At 44.1% G+C, this 17,183-nt stretch overlaps 1 protein-coding gene across 2 annotated transcripts in view; it reads right to left on the minus strand.

Moving 5' to 3' along the window:
• kremen1 (kringle containing transmembrane protein 1) overlaps positions 1–17,183 on the minus strand; it is a 266,840-nt gene that overhangs the window by 93,110 nt on the left and 156,547 nt on the right. Inside the window, exon 3 of one of the 2 annotated variants that reach the window (XM_068055195.1) lies at positions 15,839–15,930. The exons of the other annotated variant lie outside the window; for it this stretch is intronic. Coding sequence (XP_067911296.1) covers positions 15,839–15,930 — 92 coding nt within the window. The remainder of the gene's footprint in view (positions 1–15,838; positions 15,931–17,183) is intronic. 2 annotated transcript variants of the gene reach the window in all.

Genomic DNA, 17,183 nt, shown 5'->3' on the forward strand with positions numbered 1-17,183 from the left:
AATAGGGTGGATAGAGAGAAACTATTTCCTCTGGTGGCAAGTCAAGAACAAGGGGGCATAATCTTAAAATTAAAGCCAGGCCATTCAGGAATGAAATCAGGAAGCACTTTTTCACATATAGGTACTGGAAATTTGGAACTCTCACCCCCAAAAGGCAGAGAATGCTGGGACAATTATAGCTTCCAAGACTGAAATAGATAATTTAGTGTTAGGTAACGGCATGGGATATGGAGCAAAGGCAGGTAAATGGAGTTAAGGTGCATGATCGAATTAAATGATAGAGCAGGCTCAAGAGGCTGAATGTCTACTCCTGTTCCTAATGTCATGCTAATCTTCTACCTCAGCTACACCTTCCCGCACTACCCTCCTTATCCCTTGACTCCCTTAGTATATAAAAATCTATTAATCTCTGACTTGAATATATGTTCATAAAGTGAAACTCTATTCATAAGAACAATGGTTAACAGAAGATCTGATAGCGGAATTTAAAATTTATTAGCAGTTTTGATAAGGTGCAAAAATTGTTTCTATTAGTCAGTGTAACTAGAGGGCATAAATGTAAAATAATCACTAAAAGAACAAAGGGAGTAGTTAGGAGTTTTTTTATTCATTCTTTCACGGGATTTGGGCGTCGTTGGATAGGCCAGCATTTATTGCCCATCCCTAATTGCCCCTGACAAAGTTGTGGTGAGCAGTCTTCTGGAACTGCTGCAGTCCACGTTGGGTAGGTACACACACAGTGCTGTTAGGAAGGGAGTTCCAGGATTTTGACCCAATGACAGTGAAGGAACGGTGATATAGTTCCAAGTCAGGATGGTGTGTGGCGTTGAGGGGAACTTGCATGTGGTGGTGTCCCCATGCATCTGCTGCCCTTGTCCTTCTAGATGGTAGAGGTTGCGGCTTGGAAGGTGCTGTCGAAGGAGCCTTGGTGCGTTGCTGCAGTGCATCTTGTAGATGGTTCACACTGCTGCCACTGTGCATCGGTGGTGGAGGGAGTGAATGTTGGAAGTGGTGGATGAGGTGCCGATCAAGCAGGCTGCTTTGTCCTGGACGGTATCGAGGTTCTTGAGTGTTGTTGGAGCTACACTCATCCAGGCAAGTGGTGAGTATTCCATCACACTCCTGACTTGTGCCTTGTGGATGGTGGGCAGGCTTTGGGGAGCCAGGAGGTGATTTACGCATCACAGAATTCAGCCTTTGACCTGCTCATGTAGCCACGGTATTTATATGCGTGGTCCAGTTCAGTTTCTGGTCAATAGTAAGCCCCAGGATGTTGATAGTGGAGGATTCAGCAATGGCAATGCCATTGAATGTCAAGGGGAGATGGTTAGATTCTCTCTTGTTGGAGATGGTCATTGCCTGGCACTTGTGCCACTTATCAGCCCAGACCTGGATGCTGTCCAAGTCTTGCTGCATGTGGACATGGACTGCTTCAGTATCTGAGGAGTCGCAAACACCATACAACCATCAGCGAACATCCCCATATCTGACCTTATGATGGAGGGAAGGTCATTGATGAAGTAGCTGAAGATGGTTGTGCCTAGGACACTACCCTGAGGAACTCCTGCAGTGATGTCCTGGACTGAGCTGATTGACCTCGAACAACCACAACCATCTTCATTTATGCTAGGTACCACTCCAACCAGTGGAGAGTTTTCCCCCTGATTCCCATTGACTTCAGTTTTGCTAGGGCTCCATGATGCCACACTTGGTCAAATGCTGCCTTGATGTCAAGGGCAGTCACTCTCAGCTCACCTCTGGAGTTCAGCTCTTTTGTCCAGTTTGGACCAAGGCTGTAATGAGGTCAGGAGCTGAGTGGCCCTGGCAGAACCCAAACTGAGCGTCAGTGAGCAGGTTATTGCTGAGCAAGTGCCACTTGATAGCACTGTTGGCGACCCCTTCCATCAATTTATTGATTAACTAAAAGTTCTTTTGTGGCAAATCATTAGCGATCATTGTCTGAAAGCCATTTTCCATTTTGCCTTAATTGTAAGTTGTTGATTTCCCCCTTTTCCCTTAGTGTAGACCAAGGCTGCAATGAGGTCAGGAGCTGAGTGGCCCTGGAGGATCTCAAACTGAGTGTCACTGAGCAGGTTATTGCTCAGTAAGTGTCCCTTGATAGCACTGTCAATGACACCTTCCATCACTTTGCTGATGATTGAGAGTAGACTGTGGGGCAGTTATTGGCCGGGTTGGATTTGTCCTGCTTTTTGTGTACAAGACATACCTGGAGAATTTTCCACATTGCCGGGTAGATGCCAGTGTTGTAACTGTACTGGAACAGCTTGGCTCGGGTGCGGCCAGTTCTCGTGCACATGGCTTCAGTACTACTGCCGGAATGTTGTCAGGACCCATAGTCTTTGCAGTATCCAGTGCCTTCAGCCATTTCTTGATATCACGTGGAGTGAATCGAATTGGCTGAAGTCTGGCATCTGTGATGCTGGGGACCTCAGGAGGAGGCCGAAATGGATCACCCACTCGGTACTTCTGGTTGAAGATGGATGCAAATGCTTCAGCCTTGTCTTTTGCACTGATTTGCCGGGCTCCTCCATCATTGAGGATGGGGATATTTGTGGAGCCTCCTCCTTCTGTTAGTTGTTTAATGGTCCACCACCATTCATGACTGGATGTGCCAGGACTGCAGAGCTGGATCAGATCCGTTGGTTGTGGGATCGCTTAGCTCTGTCTATCACATGCTGCTTCTACAGTTTGGCACGCAAGTAGTCCAGTGTTGTCGCTTCACCGGGTTGACACCTGATTTTTAGGTTATGCCTGGTGCTGCTCCTGGCATGCCCTCCTGCACCCTTCATTGAACCAGGGTTGATCCTCTGGCTTGACGGTAGATTAGTAAAAATTAGGAAGTTCAGAGTAGCTCGTCAAATTGGAACCTTTTTCACCCTAAAGGTGGCAGATTTGTGGAATATGGAGTATATTTCCTAACTGACAAAGTGCAAATCCATATGCCAAATAGCTTGCCTCAAAATAGAGCTCAGCAGTATGTGGTTCAAACATGTTAGATATTCATATCTGAGTTTCACCAATTAGGAAATATATCCATTACTAGGGAAGTAGACAGTGTAACTAAGTACAAGAGGCAATTAGATGATTCTGAAGTGAGAAGATATAGTGAGAAGGTGTGTGGGTGGGGTTGATCTATCAAAAAGGCCTCTTAGCCTTTTTTGGGTCTATTGGCCTTTATACAGTGCTTAAAAATTCCAATGTTCTTTTGAGTATGAGCAGCTTTGAAGGGATGACTTTGAATAGTGGCATGCAATGGCTTTACTTCACTTGACAACCAGAAGAATTATATCATCATTATTATATTATAAAGCAGTATTTGGCTCAAGTAATTTATATTCCATTAGATGCAGACGTTTGCCTAGTTTTCTACTTAGGTTAAAATGTCACCATAAAATTAAGACATGTGTCCTATCCTGTGTGATTTTTCAAAGGTTGGGTATATTTCAAATAATATCTTGACTTTTTACACTGATTGATAAAGATCTGACAGGGGAAAATCCAATTACTTCAGCCTCATGGGTACAATTAGCTGCCAAAGGGCTCAATAATCATACTCAATGTTTTTTCTTAGTTTTAATTAAAAGAAGTGTGTCCTATCCAAAAAAAAAAGTATGGTACGTTTCAACTGGTGTGTGCTGACTTAAAGAGATGAGTGAGATTTAATAACCAGAAGCTTGACTTAACAGTTATTTGGAGAGAGTGACGAGCATCTTCTGTTAGTTTAACAGCTGTTAGCTATGCCTCAGTGGGTAGCACACTCACCTCAGAGTCAAAGGTTTGTAAGTTTGATTCCTGCTGCAGAGACTTGGATACAAAATCTTGGCCAGCACTTCAGTGCAGTACTGAGGGAATACTGCCCTGTGGAAGGTGTATCTTTCAGGTGAGACGTTAAACCAAGGCTCATCTGCTCAGAATAATATTTAAAAATATCCTTGGAACAATTTGAGGAAGAGCAGGGCTGTTCTCCTCAGTGTCCTGGCCAATATAACCTCAACCAACATCACTAAAACAGATTATTTGATTATTATCAAATTGCTGTTTGTGGGATAGCAAATTGGCTGCTACATTTATTATCAATGCAGCAGTTCCGACATTTCAGAAGTAGTTAATTGGCTATAAAGCGTTGTCGGAAGTCCCGAGATGGTGAAAGGCATTATATTCTTTAAACAATTGTTTTAAAACAGTAGTATTTTCTCTATATATTAACTAGTATGCACCAGAGGAAATGAAACGCTGCTATGTAAGTGAAGTGCTTTCTTTTACAACATGATTGTATTTTTTTAACATTTTGAAAGTCATGCGTGAGTTTATATATCCAGATATCTGCAGGATCCGAGGGCCTCCAATGGCTCTACTTGTACCATAGCCAACTTCCTAACTTGATGTAACATGGTGTGCCAGAGGTCAAGCTGGTTGAATGTAAGATGCAACCAGATCAATATTTCAATTGACTTAAACACGCACCCTTAATGCTGATTTTCAGCTGACAAAACCCAGGTTGTCCTAACTTGCTCTCACCTTCAAAATGAACTGTGAACACTAGAGGGAAGAAAAAAACAATAAGAGGTTTCAAATTATTTAAGTGGAAAATAGTGTCAATTTTTTTTAATGGGAATTAAAAAAAAAAAATTAAACGTAAATTTAAAAGAGAAGGGAACTGGGAGATTACAGGGTAAACAGCATAAGAAAAAATTAAACACCGGATATTTCCTTGGAGCTTATCCCAATTTGTTGAAGTTCAATGGAAACCCTGGATAAACATGTGCCTGGGGTTTCTGAATCTTCTGCCGAATTTACAGTGACATCAGGAGAATTCCTGAGGAAATTCCCGTCTTTCAATTTCTTTTTTGGTTAATATTGGCCGGAATTTTACTTTCATCAGACGGGAGCTGTCCACGGACTGAAAAGTCGGTGGCGATCCCGCCTCCGCCAGGCCTGGGGATCCAGACCACATTTTACGGTCCCCAGGCCCTTAACTGGTCTGAGGCGGGACTTCCATCTCGTTGAGGTAGGATGTCCCGCTTAATGGAGCTGCCGGCCAATCAGCGACCCGGCAGCTCGTAGTCCCAGCAGCGCCACCGGGAGTGGTGGCCACAGCTGGGACTGCAACCCGGGGGTGATTGGTCGAGCCCTGGTGAGGCAAGGGTGGTTGGGGGGGATGGGGGTCGTGTTGGGGGTGTTGGGGGTGGTTGGGGCATCGGGGGCAGCCCTCTGTCGGGCACAGGGTGCCTGATCATGAGAGCACCCTCCCCAGGCCATCAGAAAGCCACCTACTTTTGTCAGGTGGCTTTTCTGAGGCCTGGGCCACCCGACCGGCCAAGGCTAAAATCCCCGTGGTGGCGGGCAGAGGCACTTAAGTGGCCGTTAAGTGGCCACTTAAGGGCCTTGATTGGCCTGGGGTGGGTGGGCCGATTTTCGCCGTAGCCCCATGTAAAATGGCGGCGGACGTGGGAGCGGGTCGTGATGGGCCCCCGAGCCTCCCACTCCATTTTACACCCCACCCCCACCACCAACCTGCTCTTTGGGGGGCGTAAAATTCTGGCCAATGTCTTTTTGTTCCATAAGAAATTGGTCAGGTCTCCTAGCTTATTATAGGCGCAGATCTGTGGGAAGTCGTGAGAATGTGAAACTCGCTGCCAGATGGAGCGGTTGAGGCAATTAGCATAGATGCATTGAAGAGGAAGCTACATAAGTACATGAGGGAGAAATTAATAGAAGGGTGTGTTGATAAGCAGAGATGAAGTAAGGTGGGAGGAGGCTCTTGTGGAGCATTAACACTAGCATAGACGTGTTGAGCTGAATGCCTGTTTCTGCGCTGTAAAATTCTATGTAATACGGGGTTAGTGTAGTTGTATGATCGCTTTAAGAGTGATGTCCCTTAAAAAACTCAGAATGCTAATGAGCTAAGTAGCAGGAAGTAGTCATGTGACTAGACGCCATCGTCACTGCACAACATAACACCCTGGACAAAGGTTCTGTATATAGTTTGCTCTGTATCATATGTACTAGTTTAGCTGTTAATATGGGCGGCACAGTGGTTAGCACCGCAGCCTCACAGCTCCAGGGACCTGGGTTCGATTCTGGGTACTGCCTGTGCAGAGTTTGCAAGTTCTCCCTGTCTCTGCGTGGGTTTTCGCCGGGTGCTCCGGTTTCCTCCCACATCCAAAGACTTGCATGTGATAGGTAAATTGGCTGTTGTAAATTGCCCCTAGTGTAGGTAGGTGGTAGGGAATATGGGATTACTGTAGGGTTAGTATAAATGGGTGGTTGTTGGTCGGCACAAACCCGGTGGGCCGAAGGGCCTGTTTCAGTGCTGTATCTCTAAATAAAAATAAATAAAAATAAACCTTCTCGAGATCTTCAAAGAACTGGAATCCATGTACCTCATTGTGTTGCTTAAGATAACACAAAGAAATTCATGTGTGGGGTTAGTGTTACAGTAGTGAAGCTCATCCTGAGGACTGAATAGCTTTATTGATGTGACTTTAGTATATTCTCCCTCTTTAATGTCAGAGGAAAGTGTGAACACAGTTCTCCACACCCACAAATTATATAGCCGAGTATACTGCATTTCGGGACATAGCAGGTGTCAGCAAGCCGGAAAGCAATGGGCTAGTCTTATCCTTCAGAAACCAACTTCTTGATCATAGTCTCGTCCCTTCCACAGTGTAGCAACCTTGGCACTTTATTTCAAGCCCCACATCCCTTATTTCCACCCCTGCAACTTTGCCAACCTGAACCCCTACATCAGCTTGTCAACTATTGCTGCACTTCCTTTGGTCGTGACATTAAACCAAGGCCCAGTCTGCACTCTCAGGGGAATATAAAAGATTCCACGGCCATTATTAAAAGCAGAGGAGTTCTTCCCAGTGTCCTGGACCAATATGTATCCCGCAACATCACTCAAAAATGGATAATCTGGTCACATTGTTGATTGTGGGAGCTTGCTGTGCCTAAATTGCCTGCCGTGTTTCCTACATTACAACAGTGACTACACTTTAAAAGTGTTTCATTGGCTGTAAAGTGCATTGGGATGTCCTGAGGTCATGAAAGGTACTATACAAATGCAAGCTTTTCTTTTCTCCACTCTTTTTAATATACTCAACCACTCCAATGTTCTGCCCACTCTCGTCCTGTCCTCTGCCCTCCACAAACTCAGCCACCTATACCCTTCTCCATGAGTCCTGTTCACCTGTCATCCAGTCCTCACCAACCTGCATTAGCTCCCTGTGTCACTTGTATTAAATTTGTTGTTGCCTTCAAATCCTTCCCCAGCCTCACCAAATGCTCTCTCTGCTTTCACTGCCAACCTTATATCGACAAGATGCAATGCGACAATTCTCCAAGATTACTTCCCTAGCACCTTCCTCTCCTGTGACCTCTACCACAAAAAAGAACAAGAGTAGCAATGTTGTGGGAACACCATCACCTCCAAGTTTCCCTCTATGTCACACACCATTATGACTAGGATATATATCACCATTCCTTCATCATCACTGGGTCAAGAACCCCCTACCTAATAGCATTATTGGAGCACTATCACCACATGAACTGCAGCAGTTCAAAGAGAAGGCCCACCACCACCTTCATTGAATGGTGTAAATGGACATTTTCAGACATTGTGCTCTGTTCTGGGTGTTCCGCCAAACCCATCCTGGAATTACACTGGGAGATTTAGAGAACCCCTGCAGAATTTCAGGGTCACCAGGGTAGATTTTGACTTTGTGCAATGGTTTAAAATGGGTGATAGCACGTCACCAGCCCATTTTACATATGAACAGAAGTAGGCCATTGAGCCCCCTCAAGCCTGTTCTGCATTTCAGGTAGATCATGGCTGATCTGTACCTTAACTCCAGCTACCCACCTTGCTTCTGTAGCCCTTAATATCCTTGACCGAATCTCAATAGCTTTTTGGGGCGAAGTTCCAGATTTCCATAACCCTTTGTGTGAAGAGGTTCTTAATGATGTCACCTCTGAAGGGCTTAACTCTAATTTTAAAGTTATGCTCTCCTTGTTGTGGATTCCCCGATCAAATACTTTCACCATCTTAAACACCTCATTAGATCAACAACAACTTACATTTATATAGTGCCTTTAATGTAATAAAACATCCCAAGGTGCACAAAACAAAATCTGACACCGAGCCATAAAAGGAGATATTAGGTCAGATGACCAAAAGTTTGATCAAAGAGGTAGGTTTTAAGGAGCGTCTTAAAGGAGGAAAGTGAAGCGGTGAGGTGTAGGGAGGGAATTCTAGAGCTTAGGCCTATGCAACTGAAGGTATGGCCACCAATGGTGCAGTGATTAAAAACAGGGATGCACAAGAGGCCAGAATTAGGGGAGTGCAGATATCTCAGAGGGTAGTGGCGCTAGAGGAGATTACAGAGATAGGGAGGGTCGAGGCCATGGAGGGATTTGCAAACAAGGATGAGAATTTTAAAATCAAGATGTTGCTTGACCGGGAACCAATGTAGGTCAGTGAGCGCAGGGGTGATAGGGGAATGGGACTTGGTGCAAGTTAAGATAAGGGGCAACAGAGTTTTGGATGACCTCAAGTTTACGGAGAGTAGAATGTGGGAGACCAGGCAGGAGTGCATTGGAATAGTCAAGTCTACAGGTAACAAAGGCATGAATAAGGGGTTCAGCAGCAGATGAGCTGAGATGGGACGAAATCAGTCGATGTTACGGAGGTGAAAATAGGCGGTCTTCTGATGGCAGAAATATGAGGTCAGAAGCTCATCTCGGGGTCAAATGTGACACCAAGGTTGCGAACAGACTGGCTTAATCTTAGGCTGCTGCCAGGGAGAGGAATCGAGTCAGTAGCTAGGGAATGGAGTTTGGAGCGGAGACAGAAAACAATGGCTTCAGTCTTCCCAATATTTAACTGGAGGAAATTTCTGCTTAACTCATACTGGATGTCAGATATGAGGTCTGATAATTTAGCAACAGGGGAGGAGTCGAGAGAAGTGGTGGTGAGGTAGGGCTGGGTGTTGTCAGCGTACATGTGAAAACTAACACTATGCTTTCAGATAATGTTACTGAGAGGCAGCATGTAGATGAGAAATAGGAGGGGCCAAGGATAGATCCTTGGGGTCACCAGAGGTAATGGTGTGGGAGCAGCAAGAGAAGCCATTGCAAGTGATTCTCTGGCTCTGATTGAACAGAACCAGGAGAGAGCAGTCCCATTCAGCTGGATGACAGTTGAGAAGCATTGGAGGAGGATGGTGTGGTCAACCATGTCAAAGGCTGCAGATCGAGAAGGATGAGGAGGGAAAGTTGACCTTTGTCACAGTGACATAGGATGTCATTTATGACTTTGATAAGAGCTATTTCGGCACTGTGGCAGGAGTGGAAACCTATTTGGAGGGATTCAAACATGGAACTCGAGGAAAGATGGGAACGGATTTGGAAAGCGCAACATGTTCAAGGACTTTGGAGAGGAAAGCAAGGTCGGAGATGGGTTGCTAGTTTTCAAGGGCAGTGAGGTCGAGATCACATTGTCATCTTCTATACTCAAGGGAATATGAGCCTAGTTAGTGAAGTCATAGGAAATATAAAATATCGGGGGATATAAAATGGGTGGCTAACTAGCTAGCACTAATATACCCTATCACAAGGAGCCAAGGCCTACCCTACTGTTTCTGCTATCCACACAAGATAGGTCAAACATTTTAAGTATCCATTTGTATGAAAATTAGTTCATATTGTTACCTTTCTCCATTGAGTGGGAAAGTGATCCAATTTGTCATAGACATTCCAAAACTAACATCACTCCAGAACCTTATCACATTTTACTTTGATTAAACTCTTCTGTAATATCCCTGGATTGCTTTCTCTCTTAGACTGACTGATTAGATAAGATTAAGTACATGGTCACACAACACAGCAATCAATAAATACACATATTACCTGATAGGCAGCTTCACTACAAGATAGAAACTAGAATGATTATCAGATTATAGAGTAGATTCAGCTTGCAAAGCAGCTGTTGGATTTTAAACAACAACTTTGAGTTATGCACTTATCTCTGAAGCCCAATGTCTCTAATAATAAACATCACTGGATCAACTCTCTCAGCTGAGTGTCATCAGTATACATGTGAAAATTAATGCCATGCTTTTGGATGATGTCACCAAGGGGCAGCATGTAAATGTGAAATAGGAGGGGGCCAAGGATAGATTCCACAATCCAGTCCTTTTTTAAAAATGCCTTGGAGAGGGTGCATTTGACAGACTTCAGTTGTGTAGAAAGATTGGAGAATCTGGGGCTGTTCCCCTTCGAGCAGAGAAGTTTAAGAGCCGTTTGATTGAGCCGTTCAAAATCATTAATAGTTTTGATGTAGTGAAGAGAGGCTGTTTCCAGTAGCTGAAGGGTCAGAACCAGAGGACACAGATTTAAGGTGATTGGCAAAAGCCAAAGACAACATGAGGAAACTTCTTTTCTTACACTGCAAGTTGTTGTGATTGGGAATGCCTGAAAAAGTGGTTGAAGCAGATCCAGTAGTAACATTTAAAAGAGAATTAGATTAATACTTGAAGGAACATTTTTTACATGGCGATAAACAAAGATCAGAAGTAGGATTAATTGGCTATCTCTACCAAAGAACTGGCATAGGCATGATGGACAAAGTGATCTCCTTCTATGTGGTTCTAAAGGTGTATTTTAAAGACATCCCTGAAACACACTGGAATGATACTGGGGCTTAAAGGGTTAAAGTACGAGGACAGGTTGCATAAGCTTAGGATTAGCATAGGATAAAAGGTTGAGGAGTGATTTGATCAAGATATTTAAAATGTAAAAAGGTTTCAATAGGGTAGATAAAGAAAAACTATTTTCCTTGTTGAAAAATCAAGAACAAGCGGGCATAAACATAGGGATAGGGATACCCACAATGCTGTTAGGAAGGGAGTTCCAGGATTTTGACCCAGTGACAGTGACGGAACGGCAATATAGTTCCAAGTCAGGATGGTGTGTGGCTTGGAGGGGAACTTGGTGGTGTTCCCATGTATCTGCTGCCATTGTCCTTCTAGGTGGTAGAGGTCGTGGGTTTGGATGGTGCTGTCTAAGGATGGTACATGCTGCTGCCACTGTGCATTGGTGGTGGAGGGAGTGAATGTTTGTGGATGGGGTGCCAATCAAGCTGGCTGCTTTGTCCTGGATGGTGTCGAGCTTCTTGAGTGTTGTTGGAGCTGCACCCATCCAGGCAAGTGGACAGTATTCCATCACACTCCTGACTTGTGCCTTGTAGATGGTGGACAGGCTTTGGGGAGACAGGAGGAGAGTTACTTTCTGCAGAATTCCTAGCCTCTGACCTGCTCTTGTAGGCATGGTATCTAGATGGCTACTCCAGTTCAGTTTCTGGTCAATAGTAACCACCAGGATATTGATAGTGGGGGATTCAGCAATGGTAACACCATTGAATGTCAAGGGGAGATGGTTAGATTCTCTCTTGTTTGAGATGGTCCTGGCATTTGTGTAGCACGAATGTTACTTACCACTTATCAGCCCAAGCCTGCACGTGGTCCTGGTCTTGCTGCATTTCTACAGGGACTGCTTCAGTATCTGAGGAGTCACGAATGCTGCTGCAATTGCACAATCATCAGCGATCATCCCCACTCCTGACACCAAGGACTGTACCTCAGGACAAGAATGTGGCTTCAGGACAAGACAGGAGCAAATTGCTGAGGATTCCCAAGAAGTATTTATTCTAATGCAAATGAGAGTAGCAGATATGTGTCGTATGTTGGAGGAGATATCTGCCCATTTTCACTGCACTTGTGGCAGTAACTGCCTGTCAAGGATTGGCTTTCACAGCCATCAGCAAAGGTGCACCAAGAGAAGACACCCCACCTAAATGGATTGTTTGCTGCATGTCCATCATCTTTTGTAGATGGAAGGATGCTAACCAGATATGTGGAGTATGTTGGAGGAGGTATCTGCCCATTTTCACTGTTTCACTGTTGCAATCTGTTGTTAGCCAATGCATAGTTTGTATTAATCTGGTATCTAAAACATATTGAATAAATCAAAAAATATTGGACCACATCTAACACCTCAATACCTCAGTAGCCAGTAACAGATAGTGACTGTTTTAATTCAAACTAAAGCCATCATGACTTGAAATAAAATGGAAATGGGGAAACATGAAATGGGAGTGCGAGAAATATGTATGAAGAGAGAGAGAGAAAAAGAATAAAGTGAAAGAAAAGAGGGAATTGCATTAAAATATCATAATTTCTATCAGAAGCTTCTCAAGGTGCTCCATATACAATGAAATACTTTTGCAACGCAGTGACTGTTGTTACAGAGGCAAACGTGGCAGACATTCTGTGCAAAGCAAAAACCCATAAATAGCAATGAGATGAGATGGGGGTGTTGCGTGCCAGCCTAGACTATGAGTTCAAACCCCTCCAACTACAATATTAATAAACATTGCCAAAGACTAAATCACAACCAGTGATGTCTAATGCAGAGCAATCTCAATTCGCACACATGTAGGACATCATTTTTAAAAAAAGAAACAAAAACAGGCACAGTGGTGAACAGTAGCTGCCAGGAATTAATAGGACACAGCACCATGCCTAAAATTGCTGCCAGCCAATGGGGGGAGCCAGGACATTGAGAGTGAGGGAAAGTAATAACCCGCCATCCTTTGGTTATTTTTTCTATCATCACATTCTTCCCTTGGAGAACTGTGTGAAAGAGTGGAAGGATTTGCAAGTTGATTAATAGTTTGGCAGGCCACAACCATCTTTATAACTGGTCTATGCAGCAGGGGCGGGGTTTAGGGGCTCCCACAACCCATGTGAGGAGGGAGGAAGGGTGGTGAGAGGGTTAGTTACCCAAAATCTACTGGATGCATGGATCCCACTGGATATCAACCTAGAATTCAGAGCTTCGTTCTGCAATGGCTGGAGTGGGGTTTAAACCTTGCAACTTCTGACTTCGAGGCTGGGATACTACCACTGACCCAACATTTACAAAGTAGCAAAAGCTCAGGAGTAGGTTTCTCAATTGCTCTCTTGTGTATTGCACAACACTTGAAGTACTGACACCTGGAAAGTAAGGGACAAAATATAGGTTGGGGGGGGGGGCGGGGTGTGGAAATTGCCAGTTGCAATCAGGAGGTTGTTGTGCGTTGGAATCCTGTGCATGAGGTCATGGTGGTGTAGTGTGTTATTAACTTAATAACACCAACCCTCCAAGCTACCATCCAGCAGTTTAATTATACCCTAAGAAACTAGGTGGAAATACAGCAGGACAAGTTAAACAGCTTTGTTAAATACAAAAATAATAGTCACCAGCCATACTTTCATGACCTGACTTTTGGAGATAATTTTTTTTAAAAATATTTTACAATAACTCTACATCACGACAGTAGCTGTAAAATGTTACTATTGTTACTGGGCCATAAAACCCATGCCAGAAAAATTCACTGTAATATTAATGAGACACAGACCATAGTTGAATTATAAAAAACAATGCATTTTGGCAGAAAAAGCACTGTATTCATGAATTAAAGGTCACAATATCTTAGATAATATTATATGACTTAATCCACCCTTATCCTTTTTAAGGATATTAATTCTTAATCCATTTTAGTACATCCTGACTGTTATGGGTGAATCCATGATCCAGTGTCCCAGCAGGAAATGGCGTTCACAGCGGCCCATAGCTGGCGATACTTCCATCCATTGATTTTATTGCAAGACACTGTTGGGCTGCCCACCCTTGATTTCCTGAGATTTGCTCTCTACAAGCGCCACTTTCTGCTGGAAGGATCAGACTGCACAGTCACCCCGGCTGTTTCATCCTAACCAGTTCTGCAGTGTCATTCCATGCACTTGTAGAGATGGTATCTGAATTATGAACCCATTAGTATGAACATCGTCATATATCGTCTACACAGAGCACACAAACACATCAGCAGATGTCCCTCTGTCCACTGTGTGTTGTGGCACTGTAAATGCATTTGCTAAGATTTTTCCTTTGTTCGTTACTTCTAAAAGAATTGATAGATTCTAAAAGAACACATTAATACTCTCACTAGTGATGTGAAAGGGAGAACATTTTCACAAAAGCATTTATAATGTTGCTGAACAGTTTGATTCCCACTCCAGTGTCAGCAAAAAAAGTATTTCTATTAATTCTGTGGTGTAACATCATGATAACATTTCTTTCAGTCCATGATGGCACTGACTAATTGGTTATTTTTGATTTTCCCAAGATAGTTTCTATGTAGCTGCAAAACTGATCATGAACCCATTTGGTACCAGCCCACCATATTGTAATATGCTCTTCACCAGCCACCCTTGAATCTTTCTTTATCTTTCTCTGCAATGGAGCCATGTCAAAACAGGCCCAAGCCTTTTGTAGATGTGTGTAGATCCTCTGAGGGATTTTTTTGGTCTGAGCAATGGAGTGCTCCATGGCTCAAGGAAGATATCCTTAGAAGGTGATGGGATGCGTCCTAGATGGGAAAGACCAAAGATAAGATGCTGCGACTATATATATAGAAAGACTTGCATGGAGAAACGAAAATGAACATCAGCTATGGGAGCTGGTAGGGCAGAGGAGCAGTGGTGACTATGGTATGCTGGATTAGCCTGACTGACTGCAACTGCATGTAAATTCTACTTTGATACAAATGGTTAAATTCAGGACTTTAAAGTCGATAGTGCAGAATAAGCTTTCCATTATCCCTTGTTTTCAGAAGAAGCTAACTCATACTGGAATATAACAGTGTGTTCCACAGTCCTATGCAGATGTGAGGCTGTATCACTGTAACCTTGATTGGCACTCCCTAAGGGTGCAGCTGCTACTGAGGGAACAGGATCTTCGAATTTACCATATAGTGCATGAGTGATGGGCACCATCGGGCAGCTTACCCAAATGGCTATTTTTGATGAGTGAGTGCGAGCAGATGGTTGAGGTGTCAAAGCCAAGCCGTATTCTGTCTTCTTCTGATGTTTACCCACATGCACTTTCCAGCGACGGTAACCTGACTGACTCAATGGTACTGCAGCCAATTCTCACTCTCCCAAATGCCACCTGAGCTAAGGATCGGTAAAGCAACACAAACTGGGGATTGAACCTGAAATGTTGCTGGTCTGCATTGCTCAATTCCACTCTAGCCAGTTCTCAGACCAACTAAGCCATCAGAGAATCTACAAAGCAAAACTTCCCCTCTTATGCACCAAGGCTTCTTCAACAGCACCTCCCAAACATGCAACCTCTAACACTGAGAAGAACAGCAGCAGCAGGCACATGGGAATACAACCACCTCTAAGTTCTCCTCCAAGTCACACACCATCCTAATTTGGAAATATATCACCATTCCTCCACCGCCTGCTGGGTTCAAATCCTGGAACTCACTATCTAACAGCACCATGGGAGTATCTGCACCACAGGGACTGCAGCAGTTCAAGAAAGCAGCTTGCCACCACCTTTTCAAGGGCAATTAGGAATGGGCAATAAATACTGGTCTTGCCAGTGGGGCCCACATCCCATAAATAAATTTTTAAAATTTAAAAATTCAACCAAAGCTACTTATTAAGGGTTATTCAATGATTTTGCATGACCAGCAGGGAAGTTGCACTCACAGCAGCATGGGTGGGAATTGAGGCAACATCATTGTAGCCCTAATTCTTCACCCATACTCCCTGTAATTGTGGCCCCCTCTGCTGGAGAGCAGAATCGCAGAATCATACCTAGAATGTCTTTGTACATGAGGCAGCGACACCATTAAAACACATTTATACACACAAGGATGCAGAGGTGTCTCAATGCCTGCCCAGTAAACGTGGCTTCTACTCACTGTGACATGTTGGTATGTCGCAGTATTTCCAATACACACCATCTTCAGACTCAGCAACATAACACCATGGCCTCACATCATTGTCTGGGTTCCTGGAAAGACAAGAGATTATCCATTAGGGTATTTCATGGTCAATCTCCTTATGGCTTTTATTTACTGTCATTATCAAAACTGTGGTTTCCTTATACTGAAGTTTTGAGAACCACCTATCAGTGTGAACATGGAGTCATTTCCTTTAACGGGGCACAAAAACATATTTAGGGCAGGCTCAGAGGATGTAGAATGCTTGATTGGTGACCCTGCCACCGGACGCAATATCCAACCCTTCACCATGGTCACTTCAATAGCACTTCCCACCCCGATGACCTTTACCAACAAGAGGAACATGAACAGCAGTCTTGTGGCAACACAATTCCCTCCAAGTTCTCCTCTCAGTCACACATCACCCTGATTTGAACATATGTCACACTTCCTTCGTTGCAGCTGGGTCAAAAACCTGGAATTCCCACCCTGACTCCATGGTGGAAGCACCATCATCACAAGTGCCACAGCGGCTCAGAGTCCGATTGCAGCTTCTCCAGGCAACCAGGTATGGTAAATGTGGCCTTGCCAGTGCCGACCATCCCAGGAACCAAAAAGCAAAAACTCTTTCAGTTTTGATGCTTTCATGCTCAATTGACACAATATTGTACTTTAACAAGATTCCTATCATCACTTCATGTTTACAAACAAAGTACATTTGCTCAATTGCTTTTTCATGAAGACAGTTGCATTTAAATCACAACTTTTCTTCTCTAGAGCATGCAGCATTTTAAGATCATTTCTGTACTTAGTCAGAAGAAAACATTTTTAAGTTTGTTACTTAACAGAATGCAGTGGAACCTGGCGTAATGGCTGAGTTCCTTTGATGGATAACGGAAATAGGTTATCTGAAAATGGAAAGAAATATTTGAATCTACACAGGCCTTGTCATAGAAATGACAGGCTGGATCTTGTGAAGGTGGTGAGGCTGCTGAAATCAGGTTGAAAAGGTGGGGGGATCACTGTCTCGGCCTTTTTGTGCCCCCCTCTCCCAGAGTGAACCTCCAGGCTTTTTGCATCTAAGATTTACGAGTCAGGATCCCCGGCCTTTTAAAGACAGGGATCCCGCCTCCAAGAGCTGCCAGCCAATCAGCTGGCAGCTCAGCAGTATTGGGAGCGGTGGCCACTGCCAGTACTGCAGAAGCCTTGGACACAAGCCCAGCGCAGGAACCCCAGAACTCAGGTAAGTGAAGTGGGGTTGCCAGGGCCAGTTCAGAAGGCACCGGCGAGGGGGATTGGGGGTGTTGGTCATGTAGTCCAGGGG

Source organism: Heterodontus francisci, chromosome 23 (genome assembly GCF_036365525.1).
Source record: "Heterodontus francisci isolate sHetFra1 chromosome 23, sHetFra1.hap1, whole genome shotgun sequence".
Classification (NCBI taxonomy): Eukaryota; Metazoa; Chordata; class Chondrichthyes; order Heterodontiformes; family Heterodontidae; genus Heterodontus; species Heterodontus francisci.